This window comes from Nerophis lumbriciformis, linkage group LG21 (assembly GCF_033978685.3).
Source record: "Nerophis lumbriciformis linkage group LG21, RoL_Nlum_v2.1, whole genome shotgun sequence".
In the NCBI taxonomy this organism is placed as follows: domain Eukaryota; kingdom Metazoa; phylum Chordata; class Actinopteri; order Syngnathiformes; family Syngnathidae; genus Nerophis; species Nerophis lumbriciformis.
Window position 1 is genome coordinate 42,543,028 of NC_084568.2, and position 26,973 is coordinate 42,570,000.

At 38.7% G+C, this 26,973-nt stretch overlaps 1 protein-coding gene across 1 annotated transcript in view; it reads left to right on the top strand.

Annotated features, from left to right (window-relative positions):
- LOC133620790 (KH domain-containing, RNA-binding, signal transduction-associated protein 3-like) overlaps nucleotides 1-26,973 on the top strand; it is a 309,759-nt gene that overhangs the window by 36,349 nt on the left and 246,437 nt on the right. The window contains exon 3 of the mRNA XM_072915615.1: nucleotides 10,225-10,368. Within this exon, the coding sequence (XP_072771716.1) occupies nucleotides 10,225-10,368 (144 nt within the window). The remainder of the gene's footprint in view (nucleotides 1-10,224; nucleotides 10,369-26,973) is intronic.

Below are 26,973 nucleotides of genomic sequence, written 5' to 3' on the forward strand. Positions count from 1 at the left end.
AGTTTTTTTAAAATTGTGTTTAACAATTTACTTTAAAAACAGTAGTCAAAGATTGTCTATATGTGAGAGGTTTTTTTTCCCCCATTGTGTTTAACGATTTACTTAAACAGTCAAAGATTGTCTGTGACAGGAGTTTTTTTCTTGGCGATTTATTTAAAAAAAGTAGCCAAAGATTGTCGATGTGACAGTTTTTTTTTTTAATTGTGTTTAACAATTTACTTTAAAAACAGTAGCCAAAGATTGTCTATATATGTCAGGTTTTTTTTTTAAATTGTGTTTAATGATTTGCTTTAAAAACAGTAGTCAAAGATTGTCTATAAGTGACAGGAGCTTTTTTTATTGTCAATTTACTTAAACAGTAGTCAAACATTGTCTATATGTGACAGAAGTGTTTTATTGTGTTTAATGATTTGCTTTAAAAACAGTAGTCAAGGAATGTCTATTTGTGACAGGAGTTTTTTTTATTGTCGATTTACTTAAAAACAGTAGCCAAAGATTGTCTATATATGTCAGTTTTTTTGTTGTTGTTTGACGATTTACTTTAAAAACAGTAGTCAAAGATTGTCTATATGTGACAGAAGTGTTTTATTGTGTTTAATGATTTGCTTTAAAAACAGTAGTCAAAGAATGTCTATTTGTGACAGGAGTTTTTTTTTTTATTGTCGATTTACTTAAAAACAGTAGCCAAAGATTGTCTATATATGTCAGTTTTTTTTAAATTGTGTTTGATGATTTACTTTAAAATCAGTAGTCAAATATTGTCTATATATGTTACGTTTTTTTTAAATTGTGTTTAATGATTTGCTTTAAAAACAGTAGTCAAAGAATGTCTATAAGTGACAGGAGTTTTTTTTTATTGTCGATTTACTTAAAAACAGTAGCCAAAGATTGTCTATATATGTCAGTTTTTTTAAATTGTGTTTGATGATTTACTTTAAAAACAGTAGTCAAATATTGTCTATATATGTTAAGTTTTTTTTTAATTGTGTTTAATGATTTGCTTTAAAAACAGCAGTCAAAGATTGTCTATATGTGACAGAAGTGTTTTATTGTGTTTAATGATTTGCTTTAAAAACAGTAGTCAAAGAATGTATTTGTGACAGGAGTTTTTTTTATTGTCGATTTACTTAAAAACAGTAGCCAAAGATTGTCTATATATGTCAGTTTTTTTAATTGTGTTTAATGATTTGCTTTAAAAACAGCAGTCAAAGATTGTCTGTGTGACAAGAGTTTTTGTTGTTTGACGATTTACTTTAAAAACAGTAGTCAAAGATTGTCTATATGTGACAGAAGTGTTTTATTGTGTTTAATGATTTGCTTTAAAAACAGTAGCCAAAGATTGTCTATATATGTCAGGTTTTTTTTTTAATTGTGTTTAATTATTTGCTTTAAAAACAGTAGTCAAAGATTGTCTATAAGTGACAGGAGGTTTTTTTTTATTGTCAATTTACTTAAACAGTAGTCAAAGAATGTCTATATGTGACAGAAGTGTTTTATTGTGTTTAATGATTTGCTTTAAAAACAGTAGTCAAAGAATGTCTATTTGTGACAGGAGTTTTTTTTTTTATTGTCGATTTACTTAAAAACAGTAGCCAAAGATTGTCTATATATGTCAGTTTTTTTTAAATTGTGTTTATAAATAAAGTTGATTTGATTTGATTTGATTTGACGATTTACTTTAAAAACAGTAGTCAAAGATTGTCTATATGTGAGAGGTTTTTTTCCCCCCCAATGTGTTTTTTGTCTATAAGTGACAGGAGGTTTTTTTTATTGTCAATTTACTTAAACAGTAGTCAAAGATTGTCTATATGTGACAGGAGTTTTTTCCCCCCAATGTGTTTAACGATTTACTTTTTTTTAAAAACAGTCAAAGATTGTCTGTGACAGGAGTTTTTTTTCTTGTCGATTTACTTAAAGTGCATACAGTAAATACTGTACTTACTGTACTGTATATACAGTACTTACTGTACAGTGCATACAGTAAATATTGTACTTAATTTACTCACTGTATAGTACTTACTGTACTGTACATGCAGTGTTTACTGTACAGTACATACAGTAAACACTGTAGTGCATACAGTAAATACTGTACAGTACATACAGTACATGAATCACATACAGTAAATACTGCACATACTGTAGAGTGCAAATTACATTAAGTATGTACAGTACATGAAGTACATACAGTAAATACAGTACAGTACATGAAGCACATACAGTAAATACAGTACTTACTGTACAGTACATACAGTATGTACAGTACATGAGTATATTAAGGCGGTAATGCGCTTATCTGCTAACCTTCACAAATCAGCTAAATCTGATTTTAGGATTGTTTAATCACAGAAGCTAACGTTCATTCACTGACCTTTGACCTTTGCTGCTCACATGAATTCATGTGCAATATGTTGGTCATACTGTACAACAACACCTTTTAATACAAATGTCAATTTTAGATATGTTCACAATTTTAGATTAAAATCTCCCTTTTCTCACTTCCCATTTGATACTGAGTCATGGCTGATACTGATTCGATGCGATATCAGCAGGATTCATGCATACTTGTGGAATGTTTGATCAAGCACGTATGAAAAACAATAACTTGTTTATTATCAACCGTCCGGAATGACCGTACGCTGTCTTTAAGTTGAAGTGGAGCGTTAGTTGGTTTTTAGTGACACCGAGAGACCACAACAATTCATGAAGTTAGGCTCGTGACAGTAAGTTGAATGATGCGGACACGTTTGTTCCTGGATACTATAACTAGCTTCTGCCATGGAGACTTTGTATGTGTAAGTAATATGCAACTATGATTATTTTATACATGTTTATATTGACACATGTGCTGCTTTTTATTGTTCAATGATTATTACCTATGTCTAGCATGTGTGCTATTGTGTGCTTAGCTGTTGGGTAGCTTCTATCTCCTAGTGGCCTATAGCCTGGCATGTTTACATTTTGTAAATTACTTGATTATTGTTTTTGGCGACACCTCGGGGTCACAGTAATTCATGACGCAGCATGTTGAATGACGCGGACACGTTTGTTACTGGATACTTTAACACACTTCTGATTTGGAGACTTTATATGTGTAAGTATTATGCAACTATAATTATTTGATACTTGTTTATATTGACACATGTGCTGTTTTATTGTTCAAGGATTATTACCTATGTTTAGCTTGTGTGCTATTGTGTGCTTAGCTGTTGCATAGCTTCTATCTCCAAGTGGCCTATAGCCTAGCATGTTTACATTTTGTAAATGACCTCATTATTGTTTTTGGCGACACCTCGGGGTCACAATAATTCATGACGCAGCACCTTGAATGACGCGGACACGTTTGTTCCTGGATACTTGAACTAGCTTTTGCCTTGGAGACTTTGTGTTAGTAATAAGCAACTATGATTATTTGATACTTGTTTGTATTGACACATGTGCTGTCTTATTGTTCAATGATTATTACCTATGTCTAGCATGTGTGCTATTGTGTGCTTAGCTGTTGCGTAGCTTCTATCTCCTAGTGGCCTAGAGTCTAGCATGTTTACATTTTGTAAATGACCTGATTATTGTTTTTGGCGACACCTAGTGGTCACAGTAATTCATGACGCGGCATGTTGAATGACGCGGACACGTTTGTTACTGGATACTTTAACACACTTCTGTCTTGTAGACTTTATATGTGTAAGTAATATATAATTATAATTATTTAATACTTGTTTATATTGACACATGTGCTGTTTTTGTATTGTTCAATGATTATTACCTATGTCTAGCTTGTGTGCTAGTGTGTGCTTAGCTGTTGTGTAGCGGCTAGCTCCCCGTAGCCTATAGCCTGGCATGTTTACATTTTGTAAATGACCTGATTATTGTTTATTGGCGACACCTAGTGGTCACAGTAATTCATGACGCAGCACCTTGAATGATGCGGACACGTTTGTTCCTGGATACTTTAACTAGCTTTTGCCTTGGAGACTTTATGTGTTAGTAATAAGCAACTATGATTATTTGATACTTGTTTATATTGACACATGTGCTGTTTTTGTATTGTTCAATGATTATTACCTATGTCTAGCATGTGCGCTAGTGTGTGCTTAGCTGCTGCGTAGCTTCTATCTTCTAGTAGCCTAGAGTCTAGCATGTTTACATTTTGTAAATGACTTGATTATTGTTTCTGGCGACACCTAGTGGTCACAATAATTCATGACGCAGCATGTTGAATGACGCGGACACGTTTGTTACTGGATACTTTAACTAGCCTCTGCCATGGAGCGTTTGTATGTGTAAGTAATATGCAACTATAATTATTTAATACTTGTTTATATTGACACATGTGCTGTTTTATTGTTCAAGGATTATTACCTATGTTTAGCTTGTGCGCTATTGTGTGCTTAGCTGTTGGGTAGCTTCTATCTTCTAGTAGCCTAGAGTCTAGCATGTTTACATTTTGTAAATGACCTGATTATTGTTTATTGGCGACACCTAGTGGTCACAGTAATTCATGACGCAGCACCTTGAATGATGCGGACACGTTTGTTACTGGATACCTTCTAACACGCTTCTGCCTTGGAGACTTTATATGTGTAAGTAATATACAACTATGATTATTTAATACATGTTAATATTGACACATGTGCTGTTTTATTGTACAATGATTATTACATATGTTTAGCTTGTGTGCTAGTGTGTGCTTAGCTGTTGTGTAGCGGCTAGCTCCCCGTAGCCTATAGCCTAGCATGTTTACATTTTTGTAAATTACCTCATTATTGTTTTTGGCGACCCCTAGTGGTCACAATAATTCATGACGCAGAACGTTGAATGACGCGGACACGTTTGTTACTGGATACTTTAATTAGCTTCTGCCTTGGAGACTTTGTATGTGTAAGTAATATGCAACTATAATTATTTAATACTTGTTTATATTGACACATGTGCTGTTTTATTGTTCAATGATTATTACCTATGTCTAGCATGTGTGCTATTGTGTGCTTAGCTGTTGCGTAGCTTCTATCTTCTAGTAGCCTAGAGTCTAGCATGTTTACATTTTGTAAATGACTTGATTATTGCTTCTGGCGACACCTATTGGTCACAGTAATTCATGACGCAGCATGTTAAATGACGCGGACACGTTTGTTACTGGATACTTTAACACACTTCTGTCTTGTAGACTTTATATGTGTAAGAAATATATAATTATAATTATTTAATACATGTTTATATTGACACATGTGCTGTTTTATTGTTCAAGGATTATTACCTATGTCTAGCTTGTGTGCTATTGTGTGCTTAGCTGTTGCGTAGCTTCTATCTTCTAGTAGCCTAGAGTCTAGCATGTTTACATTTTGTAAATGACTTGATTATTGCTTCTGGCGACACCTATTGGTCACAGTAATTCATGACGCAGCATGTTAAATGACGCGGACACGTTTGTTACTGGATACTTTAACACACTTCTGTCTTGTAGACTTTATATGTGTAAGAAATATATAATTATAATTATTTAATACATGTTTATATTGACACACGTGCTGTTTTATTGTTCAAGGATTATTACATTTTGTAAATGACCTGATTATTGTTTCTGGCGATACCTAGTGGTCACAATATTTCATGACGCAGCACGTTGAATGACGCGGACACGTTTGTTCCTGGATACTTGAACTAGCTTTTGCCTTGGAGACTTTGTGTTAGTAATAAGCAACTATGATTATTTGATACTTGTTTATATTGACACATGTGCTGTTTTGTATTGTTCAAAGATTATTATGTATGTCTAGCTTGTGTGCTAGTGTGTGCTTAGCTGTTGCGTAGCTTCTATCTCCTAGTAGCCTAGAGTCTAGCATGTTTACATTTTGTAAATGACCTCATTATTGTTTTCGGCGACACCTCGTGGTCACAATAATTCATGACGCAGCACCTTGAATGACGCGGACACATTTGTTCCTGGATACTTTAAGTAGCTTTTGCCTTGGAGACTTTGTGTTAGTAATAAGCAACTATGATTATTTGATACTTGTTTATATTGACACATGTGCTGTTTTATTGTTCAAGGATTATTATGTATGTTTAGCTTGTGCGCTATTGTGTGCTTAGCTGTTGGGTAGCTTCTATCTCCAAGTGGCCTATAGCCTGGCATGTTTACATTTTGTAAATTACTTGATTATTGTTTTTGGCGACACCTCGGGGTCACAGTAATTCATGACGCAGCATGTTGAATGACGCGGACACGTTTGTTACTGGATGCCTTCTAACACGCTTCTGCCTTGGAGACTTTATATGTGTAAGTAATATGCAACTATGATTATTTAATACATGTTTATATTGACACGTGCTGTTTTTGTATTGTTCAATGATTATTATCTATGTCTAGCTTGTGTGCTATTGTGTGCTTAGCTGTTGCGTAGCTTCTATCTTCTAGTAGCCTAGAGTCTAGCATGTTTACATTTTGTAAATGACTTGATTATTGTTTCTGGCAACACCTAGTGGTCACAATAATTCATGACGCAGCACCTTGAATAACGCGGACACGTTTGTTCCTGGATACTTGAACTAGCTTTTGCCTTGGAGACTTTATGCGTTAGTAATAAGCAACTATGATTATTTAATACATGTTTATATTGACACGTGCTGTTTTATTGTTCAAGGATTATTACCTATGTCTAGCTTGTGTGCTATTGTGTGCTTAGCTGTTGTGTAGCGGCTAGCTCCCCGTAGCCTATAGCCTAGCATGTTTACATTTTTGTAAATTACCTCATTATTGTTTTTGGCGACCCCTAGTGGTCACAATAATTAATGACGCAGCACGTTAAATGATGCAGACACGTTTGTTACTGGATACTTTAATTAGCTTTTGCCTTGGAGACTTTATGTGTGTAAGTAATATGCAACTATGATTATTTGATACTTGTTTATATTGACACATGTGCTGTTTTTGTATTGTTCAAGGATTATTACCTATGTCTAGCTTGTGTGCTATTGTGTGCTTAGCTGTTGCGTAGCTTCTATCTCCTAGTAGCCTAGAGTCTAGCATGTTTACATTTTGTAAATGACTTGATTATTGTTTCTGGCGACACCTAGTGGTCACAATATTTCATGACGCGGCACGTTGAATGACGCGGACACGTTTGTTCCTGGATACTTTAACACACTTCTGCCTTGGAGACTTTGTATGTGTAAGTAATATGCAACTATAATTATTTAATACTTGTTTATATTGACACATGTGCTGTTTTTGTATTGTTCAAGGATTATTACCTATGTCTAGCTTGTGTGCTATTGTGTGCTTAGCTGTTGCGTAGCTTCTATCTCCTAGTAGCCTAGAGTCTAGCATGTTTACATTTTGTAAATGACTTGATTATTGTTTCTGGCGACACCTAGTGGTCACAATATTTCATGACGCGGCACGTTGAATGACGCGGACACGTTTGTTCCTGGATACTTTAACACACTTCTGCCTTGGAGACTTTGTATGTGTAAGTAATATGCAACTATAATTATTTAATACTTGTTTATATTGACACATGTGCTGTTTTTGTATTGTTCAATGATTATTACGTATGTCTAGCATGTGTGCTAGCGTGTGCTTAGCTGTTGTGTAGCGGCTAGCTCCCCGTAGCCTACAGCCTAGCATGTTTACATTTTGTAAATGACCTGGTTATTGTTTTTGCCGACACTTAGTGGTCACAATAATTCATGACGCAGAACGTTGAATGATGCGGACACGTTTGTTCCTGGATACTTTAACACACTTCTGCCTTGTAAAGTTTGTATGTGTAAGTAATATGCAACTATAATTATTTAATACATGTTTATATTGACACGTGCTGTTTTATTGTTCAATGATTATTACCTATGTGTAGCATGTCTGCTAGTGTGTGCTTAGCTGTTGTGTAGCGGCTAGCTCTTTGCATGTTTACCTTTTTGTAAATGACCTGACTAAAATAGAACTCCACACAGGTGGGTCACGGCGGTTAATTGGACAAGAATTGTTTATAATAATCAGTTTTGTGCCTAATGAAGTGGTCTGTGATGAGTTCCCTGACCAAAATATCAGGTTTGCATGTACATAAATATAACAGAAGGTGCTTGAAGATGTCACAGGTGTGTGCAGGTAGTGTACAGGTGCATAATGTCAACTGTATATATGCGTTATGACAGGCCCGGCCCTAACCAATCTGGCGCCCTAGGCAAGATTTTAGGTGGCGCCCCCCCCCACATCGGCAGTGAAGTGTATATACTCACAAGAAACCGAATAGCTTTGTCTTTGACCTTTTTTTTTTACTTAAAGAAAGCAAATTAACAATCAGAATAGTTAACAAGATAAAAAAAAATATGAATAAATAAATGAATGCAAAAAATAAAAAATGAATATATGAAATACAATATTTTTTACATACATATTGCTTAATTAACATTAATGATTTAACAACTAGGCTTACAACTATACCTAATATATAAAGGGGTGGAAAAGTGACGATTACCTGCAGGGCAAACATTAGCTAACCAGAAGGCAATAACAACGTAAACAAAAAACACCTGCTTAAAAGATCTAATACAAATGTCCCTGAGGAATGTAAGGTGGGAGCAGGCCCGGCCCTAACCAATCTGGCGCCCTAGGCAAGATTTTAGGTGGCGCCCCCCCACATCGGCAGTGAAGTGTATATACTCACAAGAAACCGAATAGCTTTGTCTTTGACCTTTTTTTTACTTAAAGAAAGCAAATTAACAATCAGAATAGTTAACAAGATAAAAAAAAATGAATAAATAAATGAATGCAAAAAATAAAAAATGAATATATGAAATACAATATTTTTTACATACATATTGCTTAATTTAAATTAATGATGTGCACTTTAACAACTAGGCTTACAACTATACCTAATATATAAAGGGGTGGACAAGTGACTATTACCTGCAGGGCAAACATTAGCTAACCAGAAGGCAATAACAATGTAAACAAAAAACACCTGCTTAAAAGATCTAATACAAATGTCCCTGAGGAATGTAAGGTGGGAGCAGGCCCGGCCCTAACCAATCTGGCGCCCTAGGCAAGATTTTAGGTGGCGCCCCCCCACATCGGCAGTGAAGTGTATATACTCACAAGAAACCGAATAGCTTTGTCTTTGACCTTTTTTTTTTTTTTACTTACAACTATACCTAATATATAAAGGGGTGGAAAAGTGACTATTACCTGCAGGGCAAACATTAGCTAACCAGAAGGCAATAACGATGTAAACAAAAAACACCTGCTTAAAAGATCTAATACAAATGTCCCTGAGGAATGTAAGGTGGGAGTACTGTAATTACCTAACGTTACATTATTATTTTCCAAAACAATTTAGCCCCCTCCACAATATTAACCCGACGTTAAAACAGAACTAGCTATTTATTGATTAGCAATTGCCGAATCATGTAACATTAGCTTAATGCTAAAAAAGCCAGGTTACTATCACATTCTGTAACAGACAAATAATTTTATGTAGGCTAACGTTACCTACCTGCTAACTCTTGTCTTTTTCTCGTTTCTCCTCCTCTTCTTTTCTCCTTTTTCTTCCCTGGGCACCTGACAGTTTTGGCCGTTTTGACATCTTGTGTTGATTTTTTGATGTGGTGACGTCCAAAAAGAGTCATGATACGGGAAGGGAGGGGGCAAATAATATTTCTATTAAATAGGCTTTACTTTGCATTTTAATTAACGTGGGATTATTTTTTGTATTTAGAAATAATAGTATCAACCTTTTTTTTATTTTATTTTTTTTCTCCAATATTTGTGGCACTGGCGTGGCGCCCCCTGATGGACGGCGCCCTTAGCATTTGCCTATACGGCCTATGCCAAGGGCCGGCCCTGGTTATGATAGATAAATCCATAAAATGATCATATATGACTGATTCAGCACCGCGGACAGTTCCCCCCCCCTGTTTTAGCCCCGCCCCTTCCACGCCCACGCGGACCAATCAGGAGGCAGCTGGGCTCCCCGCGGCGGCGCGCAGGAGAGCGGGATGCTGGCAGAGTGTTAGCCCAGAGAAGAGGAGGGAAGCCCGGCCTGGAGTAACTCTTGCCTCGGATGTACCATTGGACAAATATTATTCTCGCCTGAAACATTTTTGAGTCATTTGCCATTTTTTGTTGTTGTTGTTGTTGTCTTCTCTTGGACAGCAGCTCGAACATCCTTCATTCAAGTTTTTGATTTTTTTTTTGTTTTTTTTTGTTTCTGATTCCCCTCCAAGTGCACCTTGCTGGGAGAGCGAGACCAGACCAGACCAGACCAGACCAGGACGGGATGGGCAGCGAACAGTACTTGCCGGAGCTGCTGGCGGAGAAGGGCACGCTGGAGCCGGCTTTCCGCCACTCGATGCGGCTTCTGGAGCAAGGTAAGGCTCGCTGCTGGGACACTACATTAGGCACACCTGCAGCACGGATTTCACATTTCGTTCATTCACAACTCATACAACACCAACATTATTCTTTTGCACTTTTGGCTTCTTATTAAAGAACTTTTTTTTTAAAATAGATTCAATCTTGCACGTGGAAACTTTAATACAAATATATTAATCAACGCAATGCATTTATTTCAATACTTTGTGGTCAGAACTACAAAAAAATAATATTTTGTCTCTTTCTAAACTGTATTTATCTTATAAATATTGTTGTGTGATATCAAAGCTGCTTGAAAAGCAGTAAAAAGCAGAACCATCATAGAATATTTGATTCCTACTGTGTGAGGCGTGTATATGTGCCGTGACCGTACCGTATATTTACCTCTATGTACTATATATTGACATCTGTATATTTACCTCTATATACTGTATATTTACCACTATGTACTATATATTGACATCTATATACTGTACATTTACCTCTATATACTGTATATACCACTATGTACTATATATCGACATCTATATACTGTACATTTACCTCTATATACTGTATATACCACTATGTACTATATATTGACATCTATATACTGTACATTTACCTCTATATACTGTATATACCTCTATGTACTATATATCGACATCTATATACTGTACATTTACCTCTATATGCTGTATATTTACCACTATGTACTATATATTGACATCTATATACTGTACATTTACCTCTATATACTGTATATTTATCGACTTCTATATACTGTACATTTACCTCTATATACTGTATATTTACCACTATGTACTATACATCGACATCTATATACTGTACATTTACCTCTATATACTGTATATTTACCTCTATGTACTATATATCGACATCTATATACTGTACATTTACCTCTATAAACTGTATATTTACCACTATGTACTATATATTGACTTCTATATACTGTATATTTACCTCTATATACTGTATATTTATCTCTGTACTGTATATTTAAATATATATATACCGTATATTTACATCCACATATTGTATTTTGACATCTATATACTGTATATTTACATATATATATATATATATATATATATATATATATATATATATATATATATATATATACTGTATATTTACCTCTATATAGTGTATATGTATCTCTATCTACTGTATATTGACATCTATATACTATATATTTACATCTATGTACTGTATATTGACATATATATACTGTATATTTACATCTATGTATGGTATATTGACATCTATATACTGAATATTTACCTCTATATACTGTATATTTATCTTTATGTTCTGTATATTGACATCTATATACTGTATATTTACCTTTATATACTGTATATTTATCTCTGTACTGTATATTTAAATATATATACCGTATATTTACATCCACATATTGTATTTTGACATCTATATACTGTATATTTACATCTATATATAGTATATTGATATCTATATACTGTACATTTACCTCTATATAGTGTATATTTATCTCTGGGCTGTATATTGACATCTATATACTGTATATTTACATCTATATACTGTATATTGACATATATACTGTATATTTACATCTATGTATGGTATATTGACATCTATATACTGTATATTTACCTTTATGTTCTGTATATTGACATCTATATACTGTATATTGACATCTATATACTGTATATTTACCTCTATATACTGCATATTTACATCTATGTACTGTATATTGACATCCACATACTGTATTTACATATATATACTGCATATTTACATCTATGTACTGCATATTAACATCCACATACTGTATTTACATATATATATATATATACTGCATATTGACATCTATAAACTATATATTGACATCCACATACTGTATTTACATATATAAACTGCATATTGACATCTATAAACTGTATATTGACATCTATATACTGTATATTGACATCTATAAACTGCATATTAACATCTATATACTGTATATTGACATCTATAAACTGTATATTGACATCTATATGCTGTATATTGACCTCTATGTACTGTATATTTACATCCATATACTGTACAGTATGTGTGTGCTCCTATAGATAAAAACAAAACCTACAAGTACATTTGTTCTATTTTCAAGTAAATATGTGGAGCAAGTGGACTATCAATAACAACAATAATAGTAATAAATAATAACAATAACCATGATGATAATTGTAGAACACATTTATTTGCTAAAGTCCTATTTTTTTAAGGTCTTTTTCTATGCTACAGATGAATAATGAACACTAATAAATGTCTTGTAATTCCAAGCAAATACAGTGTGAACCTTTGTAGATATCAATGAGAGCAGTTATGGTGTGCTGAGTGTTTTGAACCAGACATTAAAGTGTCATTAAAGTGAATTACTGTAGAATAAAATAAATATACAAACTAAAGTAAGACTGATGACAAAGGAAGTTTCATGCCTGGTACTTTATTAAGTGTAAACAAGCTGCTTATTCAAGCCAAGACTTAATTTGTGTCAGGTTAACTGTATTGTACTGAGCAGCCAGGACAGGCAGAAAAGATTTATTCACAGTTTGTGATCAGAGACAACATAGCGGTAAAAGCCAGTAAATTAGAATATTTTGAAAAACTTGATTTATTTCAGTAATTGCATTCAAAAGGTGTAACTTGTACATTATATTTATTCATTGCACACAGACTGATGCATTCAAATGTTTATTTCATTTAATTTTGATGATTTGAAGTGGCAACAAATGAAAATCCAAAATTAGAATATTACTTAAGGCTAATACAAAAAAGGGATTTTTAGAAATGTTGGCCAACTGAAAAGTATGAAAATGAAAAATATGAGCATGTACAATACTCAATACTTGGTTGGAGCTCCTTTTGCCTCAATTACTGCGTTAATGCGGCGTGGCATGGAGTCGATGAGTTTCTGGCACTGCTCAGGTGTTATGAGAGCCCAGGTTGCTCTGATAGTGGCCTTCAACTCTTCTGCGTTTTTGGGTCTGGCATTCTGCATCTTCCTTTTCACAATACCCCACAGATTTTCTATGGGGCTAAGGTCAGGGGAGTTGGCGGGCCAATTTAGAACAGAAATACCATGGTCCGTAAACCAGGCACGGGTAGATTTTGCGCTGTGTGCAGGCGCCAAGTCCTGTTGGAACTTGAAATCTCCATCTCCATAGAGCAGGTCAGCAGCAGGAAGCATGAAGTGCTCTAAAACTTGCTGGTAGACGGCTGCGTTGACCCTGGATCTCAGGAAACAGAGTGGACCGACACCAGCAGATGACATGGCACCCCAAACCATCACTGATGGTGGAAACTTTACACTAGACTTCAGGCAACGTGGATCCTGTGCCTCTCCTGTCTTCCTCCAGACTCTGGGACCTCGATTTCCAAAGGAAATGCAAAATTTGCTTTCGTCAGAAAACATGACTTTGGACCACTCAGCAGCAGTCCAGCTCTTTGTTTCCTTAGCCCAGGTGAGACGCTTTTCGCGCTGTTTCTTGGTCAACAGTGGCTTGACACGAGGTATGCGGCAGTTGAAACCCATGTCTTTCAAGCGTCTCTTGGTGGTGGATCTTGAAGCACTGACTCCAGCAGCTGTCCACTCCTTCTGAATCTCCCCCACATTTTTGAATGGGTTTGTTTTCACAATCTTGACCAGGGCGCGGTGATCCCTATCGCTTGTACACTTTTTCTGACCACAGTTTTTCCTTCCCTTTGCCTCTCCATTAATGTGTTTGGACACAGAGCTCTGAGAACAGCCAGCCTCTTCAGCAATAACCTTTTGTGTCTTTCCCTCCTTGTGCAATGTGTCGATGGTTGCCTTTTGGACAGCTGTCAAATCTGAAGTCTTCCCCATGTTTGTGTAGGCTTCAGAACTGGACTGAGAGACCATTTAAAGCCCTTTGCAGGTGTTTTGAGTTAATCAGCTGATTAGTTTGTGGCACCAGGTGTCTTCAAAATTTAACCCTTACACAATATTCTAATTTTGTGACACGGAATTTTGGATTTTCATTTGTTGCCACTTCAAATCATCAAAATTAAATGAAATAAACATTTGAATGCATCAGTCTGTGTGCAATGAATAAATATAATGTACAAGTTACACCTTTTGAATGCAATTACTGAAATAAATCAAGTTTTTCCAAATATTCTAATTTACTGGCTTTTACCTGTATATGTATATATATATAATGTGTGTGTGTACGTCTCAACTCATGGCTGATATTTCATGAAAGCAGAATGCAGAGAATTTGTCTAAAAAAAAAAAAAAAAAAGTCTCTTGGGCAGTAAATGTTCCGCATGGTGATGTTCTTTTTTTCCTTCTGCCTTCTTGCTGCTGACTTTTCTACGTGATTATTCTGCGAGCTGCAAATATGAATATGAGATTATCGCTGGTCCGGGCGGGGAGAGTTGCTTTCAGGAGGAATTAGGGGAGTGTTCTGGATGAGAAGCTCAGGAAGTGCTGTGATATCAAACTCCAGTATCATTTCATCATGTGCACTTGCTGTGGTCTTATTATAGCCATTTTTGTAAGTGTGTCTTGTCACCATAATGACATCGCATATCTGTCCGATATCAGCAGAAAAACACAATAATAATGCATTTAAAATGTGTGATATCATGTGTGATACAAGCGGTCCTGCACGTCTTTATTTGTGTGTGATATCATGTGCGATACAAGCAGTCCTGCAGCGTGTTTACTTGTGTGTGATATCATGTGCGATACAAGCAGTCCTGCAGCGTGTTTACTTGTGTGATATCTAGTGCGATACAAACAATCCTGCAGTGTGTTTACTTGTGTGATATCATGTGTGATACAAGCAGTCCTACAGTGTGTTTACTTTGTGTGTGTGTGTGTGTGTGTGTGTGTGTGTGATATCATGTCTGATACAAGCAGTCCTGCAGCGTCTTTACTTGTGTTTGATATCATGTGTGATACAAGCAGTCCTGCAGCGTGTTTACATGTGTGTGATATCATGTGCGATACAAGCAGTCCTGCAGCGTGTTTACTTGTGTGTGATATCATGTGTGATTCAAGCAGTCCTGCAGCGTGTTTACTTGTGTGTGATATCATGTGTGATTCAAGCAGTCCTGCAGCGTGTTTACTTGTGTGTGATATCATGTGCGAAACAAGCAGTCCTGCAGCGTGTTTACTTGTGTGTGATATCAAGTGCGATACAAACAGTCCTGCAGCGTGTTTACTTGTGTGTGATATCATGTGTGATACAAGCAGTCCTACAGCGTGTTTATGTGTGTGTGTGTGTGTGTGATATCATGTGCGATACAAGCAGTCCTGCAGCGTGTTTACTTGTGTGTGATATCAAGTGCGATACAAGCAGTCCTGCAGCGTGTTTACTTGTGTGTGGTATCATGTGCGATACAAGCAGTTGTGCAGCGTGTTTACTTGTGTGTGATATCATGTGTGATACAAGCAGTACTGCAGCGAGTTTACTTGTGTGATATCAAGTGCGATACAAACAGTCCTGTAGCGTGTTTACTTGTATGTGATATCATGTGTGATACAAGCAGTCCTACAGCGTGTTTGTTTGTGTGTGATATCATGTGCAATACAAGCAGTCCTGCAGCGTGTTTACGTGTGTGTGATATCATGTGCGATACAAGCAGTCCTGCAGCGTGTTTACGTGTGTGTGATATCATGTGAGATACAAGCAGTCCTGCAGCATGTTTACTTGTGTGTGATATTATGTGTGATACAAGCAGTCCTGCAGCGTGTTTACGTGTGTGTGATATCATGTGCGATACAAGCAGTCCTGCAGCGTGTTTACTTGTGTGTGATATCATGTGTGATACAAGCAGACCTGCAGCGTGTTTACTTGTGTGTGATATCAAGTGTGATACAAACAGTCCTGCAGCGTGTTTACTTGTGTGATACAAGCAGTCATGCAGTGTGTTTACTTGTGTGATATCATGTGCGATACAAGCAGTCCTGCAGCGTGTTTACTTGTGTGATATCAAGTGCGATACAAACAGTCCTGCAGCGTGTTTACTTGTGTGTGATATCATGTGTGATACAAGCAGTCCTGCAGCGTGTTTACTTGTGTGTGATATCATGTGCGATACAAGCAGTCCTGCAGCGTGTTTACTTGTGTGTGATATCATGTGTGATACAAGCGGTCATGCAGCGTGTTTACTTGTGTGTGATATCATGTGTGATGCAAGCAGTCCTGCATCGTGTTTACTTGTGTGTGATATCATGTGTGATACAAGAAGCCCTGCAGCATGTTTACTAGTGTGTGATATCATGTGCGATACAAGCAGTCTTGCAGCGTGTTTACTTGTGTGTGATATCATGTGCGGTACAAGCAGTCTTGCGGCGTGTTTACTTGTGTGTGATATCAGGTGCAATACAAGTTGTCATGCAGTGTATTTACTTGTGTGTGATATCATGTGTGATACAAGCAGTCCTACAGCGTGTTTGTTTGTGTGTGATATCATGTGCAATACAAGCAGTCCTGCAGCGTGTTTACTTGTGTGTGATATCATGTGCGATACAAGCAGTTGTGCAGCGTGTTTACTTGTGTGTGATATCATGTGCGATACAAGCAGTCCTGCAGCGTGTTTACTTGTGTGTGACATCATGTGTGATACAAGCAGTACTGCAGCGAGTTTACTTGTGTGATATCAAGTGCGATACAAACAGTCCTGCAGCGTGTTTACTTGTGTGTGATATCATGTGTGATACAAGCAGTCCTGCAACGTGTTCACTTGTGTGTGATATCATGTGCGATACAAGCAGTCCTGCAGCGTGTTTACTTGTGTGTGATATCATGTGCGATACAAGCAGTCCTGCAGCGTGTTTACTTGTGTGTGATATCATGTGCGATACAAGCAGTCCTGCAGCGTGTTTACTTGTGTGTGATATCATGTGTGATACAAGCAGTCCTGCAACGTGTTCACTTGTGTGTGATATCATGTGTAATACAAGCAGTCATGCAGCGAGTTTACTTGTGTGATATCAAGTGCGATACAAACAGTCCTGCAGCGTGTTTACTTGTGTGTGATATCATGTGCGATACAAGCAGTCCTGCAGCGTGTTTACTTGTGTGATATCATGTGCGATACAAGCAGCCCTGCAGCGTGTTTACTTGTGTGTGATATCATGTGCGATACAAGCAGTCCTGCAGCGTGTTTACTTGTGTGTGATATCATGTGCGATACAAGCAGTCCTACAGCGTGTTTACTTGTGTGTGATATCATGTGCGATACAAGCAGTCCTGTTGCAAAATGTGGAAGGAGTGGTCGACAGAAAAAAGGGTGATAAAACGTGAATTCCTGGAATTTGTTTTGAACTTGATCAAATGCTAGTGTGCATGTCCAGGATGAGTGGAATATGTTGAAAGTGGAATAGTTTGAATGGGTTGAAAAATGTGGAAATGATGGAATGGAGAAAAATGGCCAATTCATTTTGAATGAGAAAAATTTCCCGGGAATTCTGGGAATTTTTGGAATTTGTCAAGGGAAAGCCCGCGATTCCTGAATGGGCTGAACAGTTTGAAGTTGCTACGCTTTGAATCGGGTGGAAAATGTGGAAGGTAGAGCGCGCCAAAATCTGGAGAAGAAGAATACAATAATTTATTCAAAAAATTTATTTATTAAATAAATAATAAATAACAATCCATCCATCTTCTTCCGCTTATCCGAGGTCGGGTCGCGGGGGCAGCAGCCTAAGCAGGGAAGCCCAGACTTCCCTCTCCCCAGCCACTTCGTCCAGCTCCTCCCGGGGGATCCCGAGGCGTTCCCAGGCCAGCCGGGAGACATAGTCTTCCCAACGTGTCCTGGGTCTTCCTCGTGGCCTCCTACCGGTCGGACGTGCCCTAAACACCTTCCTAGGGAGGCGTTCGGGTGGCATCCTGACCAGATGCCCGAACCACCTCATCTGGCTCCTCTCCATGTGGAGGAGCAGCGGCTTTACTTTGAGCTCCTCCCGGATGACAGAGCTTCTCACCCTATCTCTAAGGGAGAGCCCCGCCACCCGGCGGAGGAAACTCATTTGGGCCGCTTGTACCCGTGATCTTGTCCTTTCGGTCATAACCCAAAGCTCATGACCATAGGTGAGGATGGGAATGTAGATGGACCGGTAAATTGAGAGCTTTGCCTTCCGGCTCAGCTCCTTCTTCACCACAACGGATCGATACAGCGTCCGCATTACTGAAGACGCCGCACCGATCCGCCTGTCGATCTCACCATCCACTCTTCCCTCACTCGTGAACAAGACTCCGAGGTACTTGAACTCCTCCACTTGGGGCAAGATCTCCTCCCCAACCCGGAGATGGCACTCCACCCTTTTCCGGGCGAGAACCATGGACTCGGACTTGGAGGTGCTGATTCTCATCCCAGTCTCTTCACACTCGGCTGCGAACCGATCCAGTGAGAGCTGAAGATCCTGGCCAGATGAAGCCATCAGGACCACATCATCTGCAAAAAGCAGAGACCTAATCCTGCAGCCACCAAACCAGATCCCCTCAACGCCTTGACTGCGTCTAGAAATTCTGTCCATAAAAGTTATGAACAGAATGGGTGACAAAGGGCAGCCTTGGCGGAGTCCAACCCTCACTGGAAACGTGTCCGACTTACTGCCGGCAATGCGGACCAAGCTCTGGCACCGAGCATACAGGGAGCGGACCGCCACAATCAGACAGTCCGTTACCCCATACTCTCTGAGCACTCCCCACAGGACTTCCCGAGGGACACGGTCGAATGCCTTCTCCAAGTCCACAAAGCACATGTAGACTGGTTGGGCAAACTCCCATGCACCCTCAAGGACCCTGCCGAGAGTATAGAGCTGGTCCACAGTTCCACGACCAGGACGAAAACCACACTGTTCCTCCTGAATCCGAGGTTGGACTATCCGGCGTAGCCTCCTCTCCAGTACACCTGAATAGACCTTACCGGGAAGGCTGAGGAGTGTGATCCCACGATAGTTAGAACACACCCTCCGGTTCCCCTTCTTAAAGAGAGGAACCACCACCCCGGTCTGCCAATCCAGAGGTACCGCCCCCGATGTCCACGCGATGCTGCAGAGTCTTGTCAACCAAGACAGCCCCACAGCATCCAGAGCCTTAAGGAACTCCGGGCGGATCTCATCCACCCCCGGGGCCTTGCCACCGAGGAGCTTTTTAACTACCTCAGTAACCTCAGCCCCAGAAATAGGAGAGCCCACCACAGACTCCCCAGGCACTGCTTCCTCATAGGAAGACGTGTTGGTGGGATTGAGGAGGTCTTCGACTATAACAAAACATTTTTTTTTGTTACAAATAATCATTAACTTTAGAATTTGATGGCAGCAACACGTGACAAAGAAGTTGGGAAAGGTGGCAATAAATACTGATAAAGTTGAGGAATGCTCATCAAACACTTATTTGGAACATCCCACAGGTGTGCAGGCTAATTGGGAACAGGTGGGTGCCATGATTGGGTATAAAAGTAGATTCCATGAAATGCTCAGTCGTTCACAAACAAGGATGGGGCGAGGGTCACCACTTTGTCAACAAATGCCTGAGCAAATTGTTGAACAGTTTAAGAAAAACCTTTCTCAAGCAGCTATTGCAAGGAATTTAGGGATTTCACCATCTACGCTCCGTAATATCATCAAAGGGTTCAGAGAATCACTGCACGTAAGCAGCTAAGCCCGTGACCTTCCATCCCTCAGGCTGTACTGCATCAACAAGCCACATCGGTGTGTAAAGGATATCACCACATGGGCTCAGGAACACTTCAGAAACCCACTGTCAGTAACTACAGTTGGTCGCTACATCTGTAAGTGCAATTTAAAACTCTCCTATCCAAGGCGAAAACCGTTTATCAACAACACCCAGAAATGCCGTCGGCTTCGCTGGGCCTGAGCTCATCTAAGATGGACTGATACAAAGTGGAAAAGTGTTCTGTGGTCTGACGAGTCCACATTTCAAATTGTTTTTGGAAACTGTGGACGTCGAAGAGGAAAAGAACCATCCGGATTGTTATAGGGTGAAAGTGTAAAAGGCAGCATGTGTGATGGTATGGGGGTGTATTAGTGCCCAAGACATGGGTAACTTACACATCTGTGAAGGCACCATTAATGCTGAAAGGTACATACAGGTTTTGGAGCAACATATGTTACCATCCAAGCAACGTTACCATGGACGCCCCTGCTTATTTCAGCAAGACAATGCCAAGCCACGTGTTCCATCAACGTGGCTTCATAGTAAAAGAGTGCGGGTACTAGACTGGCCTGCCTGTAGTCCAGACCTGTCTCCCATTGAAAATGTGAAGCCTAAAATAGCACAACGGAACAACTTAAGCTGTACATCAAGCAAGAATGGGAAAGAATTCCACCTGAGAAGCTTCAAAAATGTGTCTCCTCAGTTCCCAAACCTTTACTGAGGGTTGTTAAAAGGAAAGGCCATGTAACACAGTGGTGAACATGCCCTTTCCCAACTACTTTGTCACGTGTTGCAGCCATGAAATTCTAAGTTAATTATTATTTGCAAAAACAAAATAAAGTTTATGAGTTTGAACATCAAATATGTTGTCTTTGTAGCATATTCAACTGAATATGGCTTGAAAAGGATTTGCAAATCTTTGTATTCCGTTTATATTTACATCTAACACCATTTCCCAACTCATATGGAAACGGGGTTTGTGTGTGTATATATATATATATATATATATATATATATGTGTGTGTGGGAAAAAAAATCACAAGACTATTTCATCTCTACAGGCCTGTTTCATGAGGGGGGGTACCCTCAATCGTCAGGAGAATCTCCTGATGATTGAGGGAACCCCCTCATGAAACAGGCCTGTAGAGATGAAATAGTCTTGTGATTTTTTTTCCCACACATACATATATTGCGCTCTACTACGGTATCGAGCACTATTTTTTGGATAACCTTATTAAAACATATATATATATATATATATATATATATATATATATATATATTAAAGCAAGTTTTTCGTCAAATTGTCACATTTTATGAAGTTTACTGTGGTTTTACAGCATTTTACAGTACATGAAAAAAAACAGTGCCACTGTTTTTTGACCATAAAATGCTGGTAACTGAGATGCCAGTTTTTTTTTGTTTTTTTTTTACTGTAAAAAAACGCTGGTACTGTTTTGCTAGTCACAATAGCACACGTTAAAAATCGGCAATTGTCGTTTTTTACGGTAAAATCCGGCATCTAAGTTGCCGGAATTTTACTGTAAAAATGCAGTTTTGTATTTACAGTAAAAAAAAAAACACTGTAAAATTCTGTAAAAAAAATGTTGTACCGTGAAAGACAGCGGTACTGTTTTTTTACATTTACAGTAACAATAAATTTTAGGGTAAAATTTTTGCGACTGACCTGTCAGTTTTTGACTGTAAAATCTAAAAAAAATGCATGGGCAATTGTGTAGTAATATCATTCACTGTTAGAAGTGGCCCTCTGAGGGCCAACATAACTGCCATGTGGCCCTCAATTAAATGGAGTGTGACACACTAGAATAAGCATACATCAGATTGTAAACCACATGTAAACGGCATGTAAACGGCATGTAAACGGCATTTAAACCGCATGTAAACGGCATGTAAACGGCATTTAAACCGCATGTAAACCGCATGTAAACGGTATGTAAACGGCATGTAAACGGCATGTAAACGGCATGTAAACGGCATGTAAACTGCAGGTAAACGGCAGGTAAACTGCATGTAAACTGCATGTAAACGGCATGTAAACGGCATGTAAACGGCATGTAAACGGCATGTAAACGGCATGTAAACGGCATGTAAACGGCATGTAAACGGCATGTAAACGGCATGTAAACCGCATTTAAACCGCATTTAAACCGCATGTAAACGGCATGTAAACGGCATGTAAACGGCATGTAAACGGCATGTAAACGGCATGTAAACCGCATGTAAACCGCATGTAAACCGCATGTAAACGGCATGTAAACGGCATGTAAACGGCATGTAAACGGCATGTAAACGGCATGTAAACGGCATGTAAACGGCATGTAAACGGCATGTAAACCGCATTTAAACCGCATTTAAACCGCATGTAAACGGCATGTAAACGGCATGTAAACGGCATGTAAACGGCATGTAAACGGCATGTAAACCGCATGTAAACGGCATGTAAACCGCATGTAAACCGCATGTAAACCACATGTAAACCACATGTAAACCACATTAGCAGTAAAATGAATATGAGGAACAGAAGTGATGTTGTCTTCCTGGTCCTGCCCTACTTTCCCCTCCTGGATCTCACATACGAGAATGCAAAGCAGCGCACTTACAAGTCGACAATATCAGGGTTCAGGTCCCCGCTCGGACGTCTCGCTGTGTGTGTCAGCATGTCGGCCATACGATATCATCAGATCAGTATCAGTATCACACAATGCCCCCGCCCCCCAAATGAATCGCTATCTCTTGCCTTTGATGCTGCGCCAAAGCGGATTTTCCCTCACTTGTGGGCATCGGAACCCAAGAAGTCTGGTGGAGAAGTATAAATTAGCGACGAGGCATCTCCCCCCCCCCCCCCCCCCCCCCCCCCCCCTCAAAATGAAGATACTTATCCCAAATGAAGATACTTATCCCCAAAAAAACTGAGAGTTTGAAGAGATTATAACTTTTTCAAGCTTTGAGGGCAAGCTAACGGAGGAAGAGTCTGATCAAAGTGACAAACACCCAAACTAGGCCAATGGTTCTCAAACATTAACACAGGAACTCCTAAAGGGCAGCCATTTGGCTTTTCTGCCTACAAGACCCAAAAGGCAGCCAAACGGCTGCAAAAAGTCAGCTGCGGATGAGGAATTTATTCTCAACTCTGCTTCTGCTGCCATTTCATTTGTCACTTTAGCACAGATTTTTCTGGTGTCTCTACACCAGTGTTTTTTCAACCACTGTGCCGCGGCCGTGAGATACAGTCTGGTGTGCCGTGGGAGATGATCTAATTTCACCTATTTGGGTTAAAAATATTTGTTATTATAGTCTGCAAATGATGTGTTGTTGTTGAGTGTCGGTGCTGTCTAGAGCTCGGCAGAGTAACCGTGTAATACTCTTCCATATCAGTAGGTGGCAGCAGGTAGCTAATTGCTTTGTAGATGTCGGAAACAGCGGGAGGAAGCATGCAGGTAAAAAGGTGTCTAATGCCATCCATCCATCCATCCATCCATCTTCTTCCGCTTATCCGAGGTCGGGTTGCGGGGGCAGCAGCCTAAGCAGGGAAGCCCAGACTTCCCTCTCCCCAGCCACTTCGTCCAGCTCTTCCTGTGGGACCCCGAGGCGTTCCCAGGCCAGCTGGGAGACATAGTCTTCCCAACGTGTCCTGGGTCTTCCCCGTGGCCTCCTACCGGTCGGACGTGCCCTAAACACCTCCCTAGGGAGGCGTTCGGGTGGCATCCTGACCAGATGCCCGAACCACCTCATCTGGCTCCTCTCCATGTGGAGGAGCAGCGGCTTTACTTTGAGCTCCTCCCAGATGGCAGAGCTTCTCACCCTATCTCTAAGGGAGAGCCCCGCCACCCGGCGGAAGAAACTCATTTTGGCCGCTTGTACCCGTGATCTTGTCCTTTCGGTCATAACCCAAAGCTCATGACCATAGGTGAGGATGGGAACGTAGATCGACCGGTAAATTGAGAGCTTTGCCTTCCGGCTCAGCTCCTTCTTCACCACAACGGATCGATACAGCGTCCGCATTACTGAAGACGCCGCACCGATTCGCCTGTCGATCTCACGATCCACTCTTCCCTCACTCGTGAACAAGACTCCGAGGTACTTGAACTCCTCCACTTGGGGCAAGATCTCCTCCCCAACCCGGAGATGGCACTCCACCCTTTTCCGGGCGAGAACCATGGACTCGGACTTGGTGGTGCTGATTCTCATCCCAGTCGCTTCACACTCAGCTGCGAACCGATCCAGTGAGAGCTGAAGATCCTGGCCAGATGAAGCCATCAGGACCACATCATCTGCAAAAAGCAGAGACCTAATCCTGCAGCCACCAAACAAGATCCCCTCAACGCCTTGACTGCGCCTAGAAATTCTGTCCATAAAAGTTCAGAACAGAATGGGTGACAAAGGGCAGCCTTGGCGGAGTCCAACCCTCACTGGAAACGTGTCCGACTTACTGCCGGCAATGCGGACCAAGCTCTGGCACTGATCATACAGGGAGCGGACCGCCACAATCAGACAGTCCGATACCCCATACTCTCTGAGCACTCCCCACAGGACTTCCCGAGGGACACGGTCCAATGCCTTCTCCAAGTCCACAAAACACATGTAGACTGGTTGGGCAAACTCCCATGCACCCTCAAGGACCCTGCCGAGAGTATAGAGCTGGTCCACAGTTCCACGACCAGGACGAAAACCACACTGTTCCTCCTGAATCCGAGGTTCGACTATCCGGCGTAGCCTCCTCTCCAGTACACCTGAATAGACCTTACCGGGAAGGCTGAGGAGTGTGATCCCACGATAGTTAGAACACACCCTCCGGTTCCCCTTCTTAAAGAGAGGAACCACCACCTCGGTCTGCCAATCCAGTGGTACCGCCCCCGATGTCCACGCGATGCTGCAGAGTCTTGTCAACCAAGACAGCCCTAGTCTAATGCTTAAACCAAAAAATAAACAAAAGGTGAGTGCCCCTAAGAAAAGGCATTGAAGCTTAGGGAAGGCTATGCAGAACGAAACTAAAACTGAACTGGCCACAAAGTAAACAAAAACATAATGCTGGACGACAGCAAAGACTTACTGTGGAGCAAAGACGGCGTCCACAAAGTACATCCGAACATGACATGACAATCAACAATGTCCCCACAAAGAAGGATAAAAACAACTAAAATCTTCTTGATTGCTAAAACAAAGTAGATGCGGGAAATATCGCTCAAAGGAAGACATGAAACTGCTATAGGAAAATACCAAAAAAGAGAAAAAGCCATTAAAATAGGAGCGCGAAACAAGAACTAAAACACTACACACAGGAAAACAGCAAAAAAGTCCAAATTAGTCAGGGTGTGACGTGACAGGTGGTGACAGTACACCTACTTTGAGACAAGAGCTATAGTGATGGTTATGCTTTAAAGTCATATCCAACAATTGCGACAACGACTTTTTACTGTCAACTGAGTTTCGTTTTTTAATGATTTCTGCTGGTGGTGTGCCTCCGCATTTTTTCAACGCAAAAAATGTGCCTTGGCTCAAAAAAGGTTGAAAAACACTGCTCTACGCAACACTCTTAGAAAAAGAAAAATGAAAAAAAAATGCAATATTCTGAGGAAAAAGTTGTTTCAGAAAAAAAAAGAAAAAAAAACCAATATTGTGAAAGTTTTCATACAAGAATGTTTAGGAATATTCCGGAAGTGAAATAATAATGCTAAAAAAAAGGTGTCATTGTTCAAGAATTATATGGGAATATTTTGAGAAAGTTTAACAATAATTGTCTAGAAATATTTAAAGAAAAAAAATGTTTAAAGAAAAGTTTACATTTTTTTAAGTCAATAATATGCAATTTTACATTTTAAAGTCAAATATATTTTGAAAAAAAATATATTTTTTGTAGAAAAAAAATGCAATATTGTGAAAGTTTTCATACAAGAATGTTTAGGAATATCCCGGAAGTGAAATAATAATGCTAAAAAAAAGTTGTCATTGTTCAAGAATTATATGGGAATATTTTGAAAAAGTTTGACAATAATTGTCTAGAAATATTTAAAGAAAAAAAATGTTTAAATAAAAGTTAAATTTTTTTTTAAGTCAATAATATGCAATTTTACATTTTAAAGTCAAATATATTTTGAAAAAATATTTTTTTTTTGTAGAAAAAAAATGCAATATTGTGAAAGTTTTCATACAAGAATGTTTAGGAATATTCCGGAAGTGAAATAATAATGCTAAAAAAAAAAGGTGTCATTGTTCAAGAATTATATGGGAATATTTTGAGAAAATTTGACAATAATTGTCTAAAAATATTTAAAGAAAAAAGATATTTAAAGAAAAGTTTACATTTTTTTAAGTCAATAATATGCAATTTTACATTTTAAAGTCAAATATATTTTGAAAAAAAAAATTTTTTTTGTAAAAAAAAAAAATGCAAAATTGTGAAAGTTTTCATACAAGAATGTTTAGGAATATTCCGGAAGTGAAATAATAATGCTAAAAAAAAAGGTGTCATTGTTCAAGAATTATATGGGAATATTTTGAGAAAGTTTGACAATAATTGTCTAGAAATATTTAAAGAAAAAAAATATTTCAAGAAAAGTTTACATTTTTTTTAAAGTCAATATGCAATTTTACATTATTAAAGTCAAATATATTTTGGAAAAAATATATTTTTTTTTGTAGAAAAAAAAGCAATATTGTGAAAGTTTTCATACAGGAATGTTTAGGAATATTCCGGTATTGAAATAATAATGCTAAAAAAAAAGGTGTCATTGTTCAAGAATTATATGGGAATATTTTGAGAAAGTTTGACAATAATTGTCTAGAAATATTTAAAGAAAAAAAATGTTTAAATAAAAGTTTACATTTTTTTTGTTTTTACTTTTGTAGCTATATGTAGAAGCGGCGCCGCTGAGGTGGCAGCCGGTTGCATCATCCCTGTGCTCT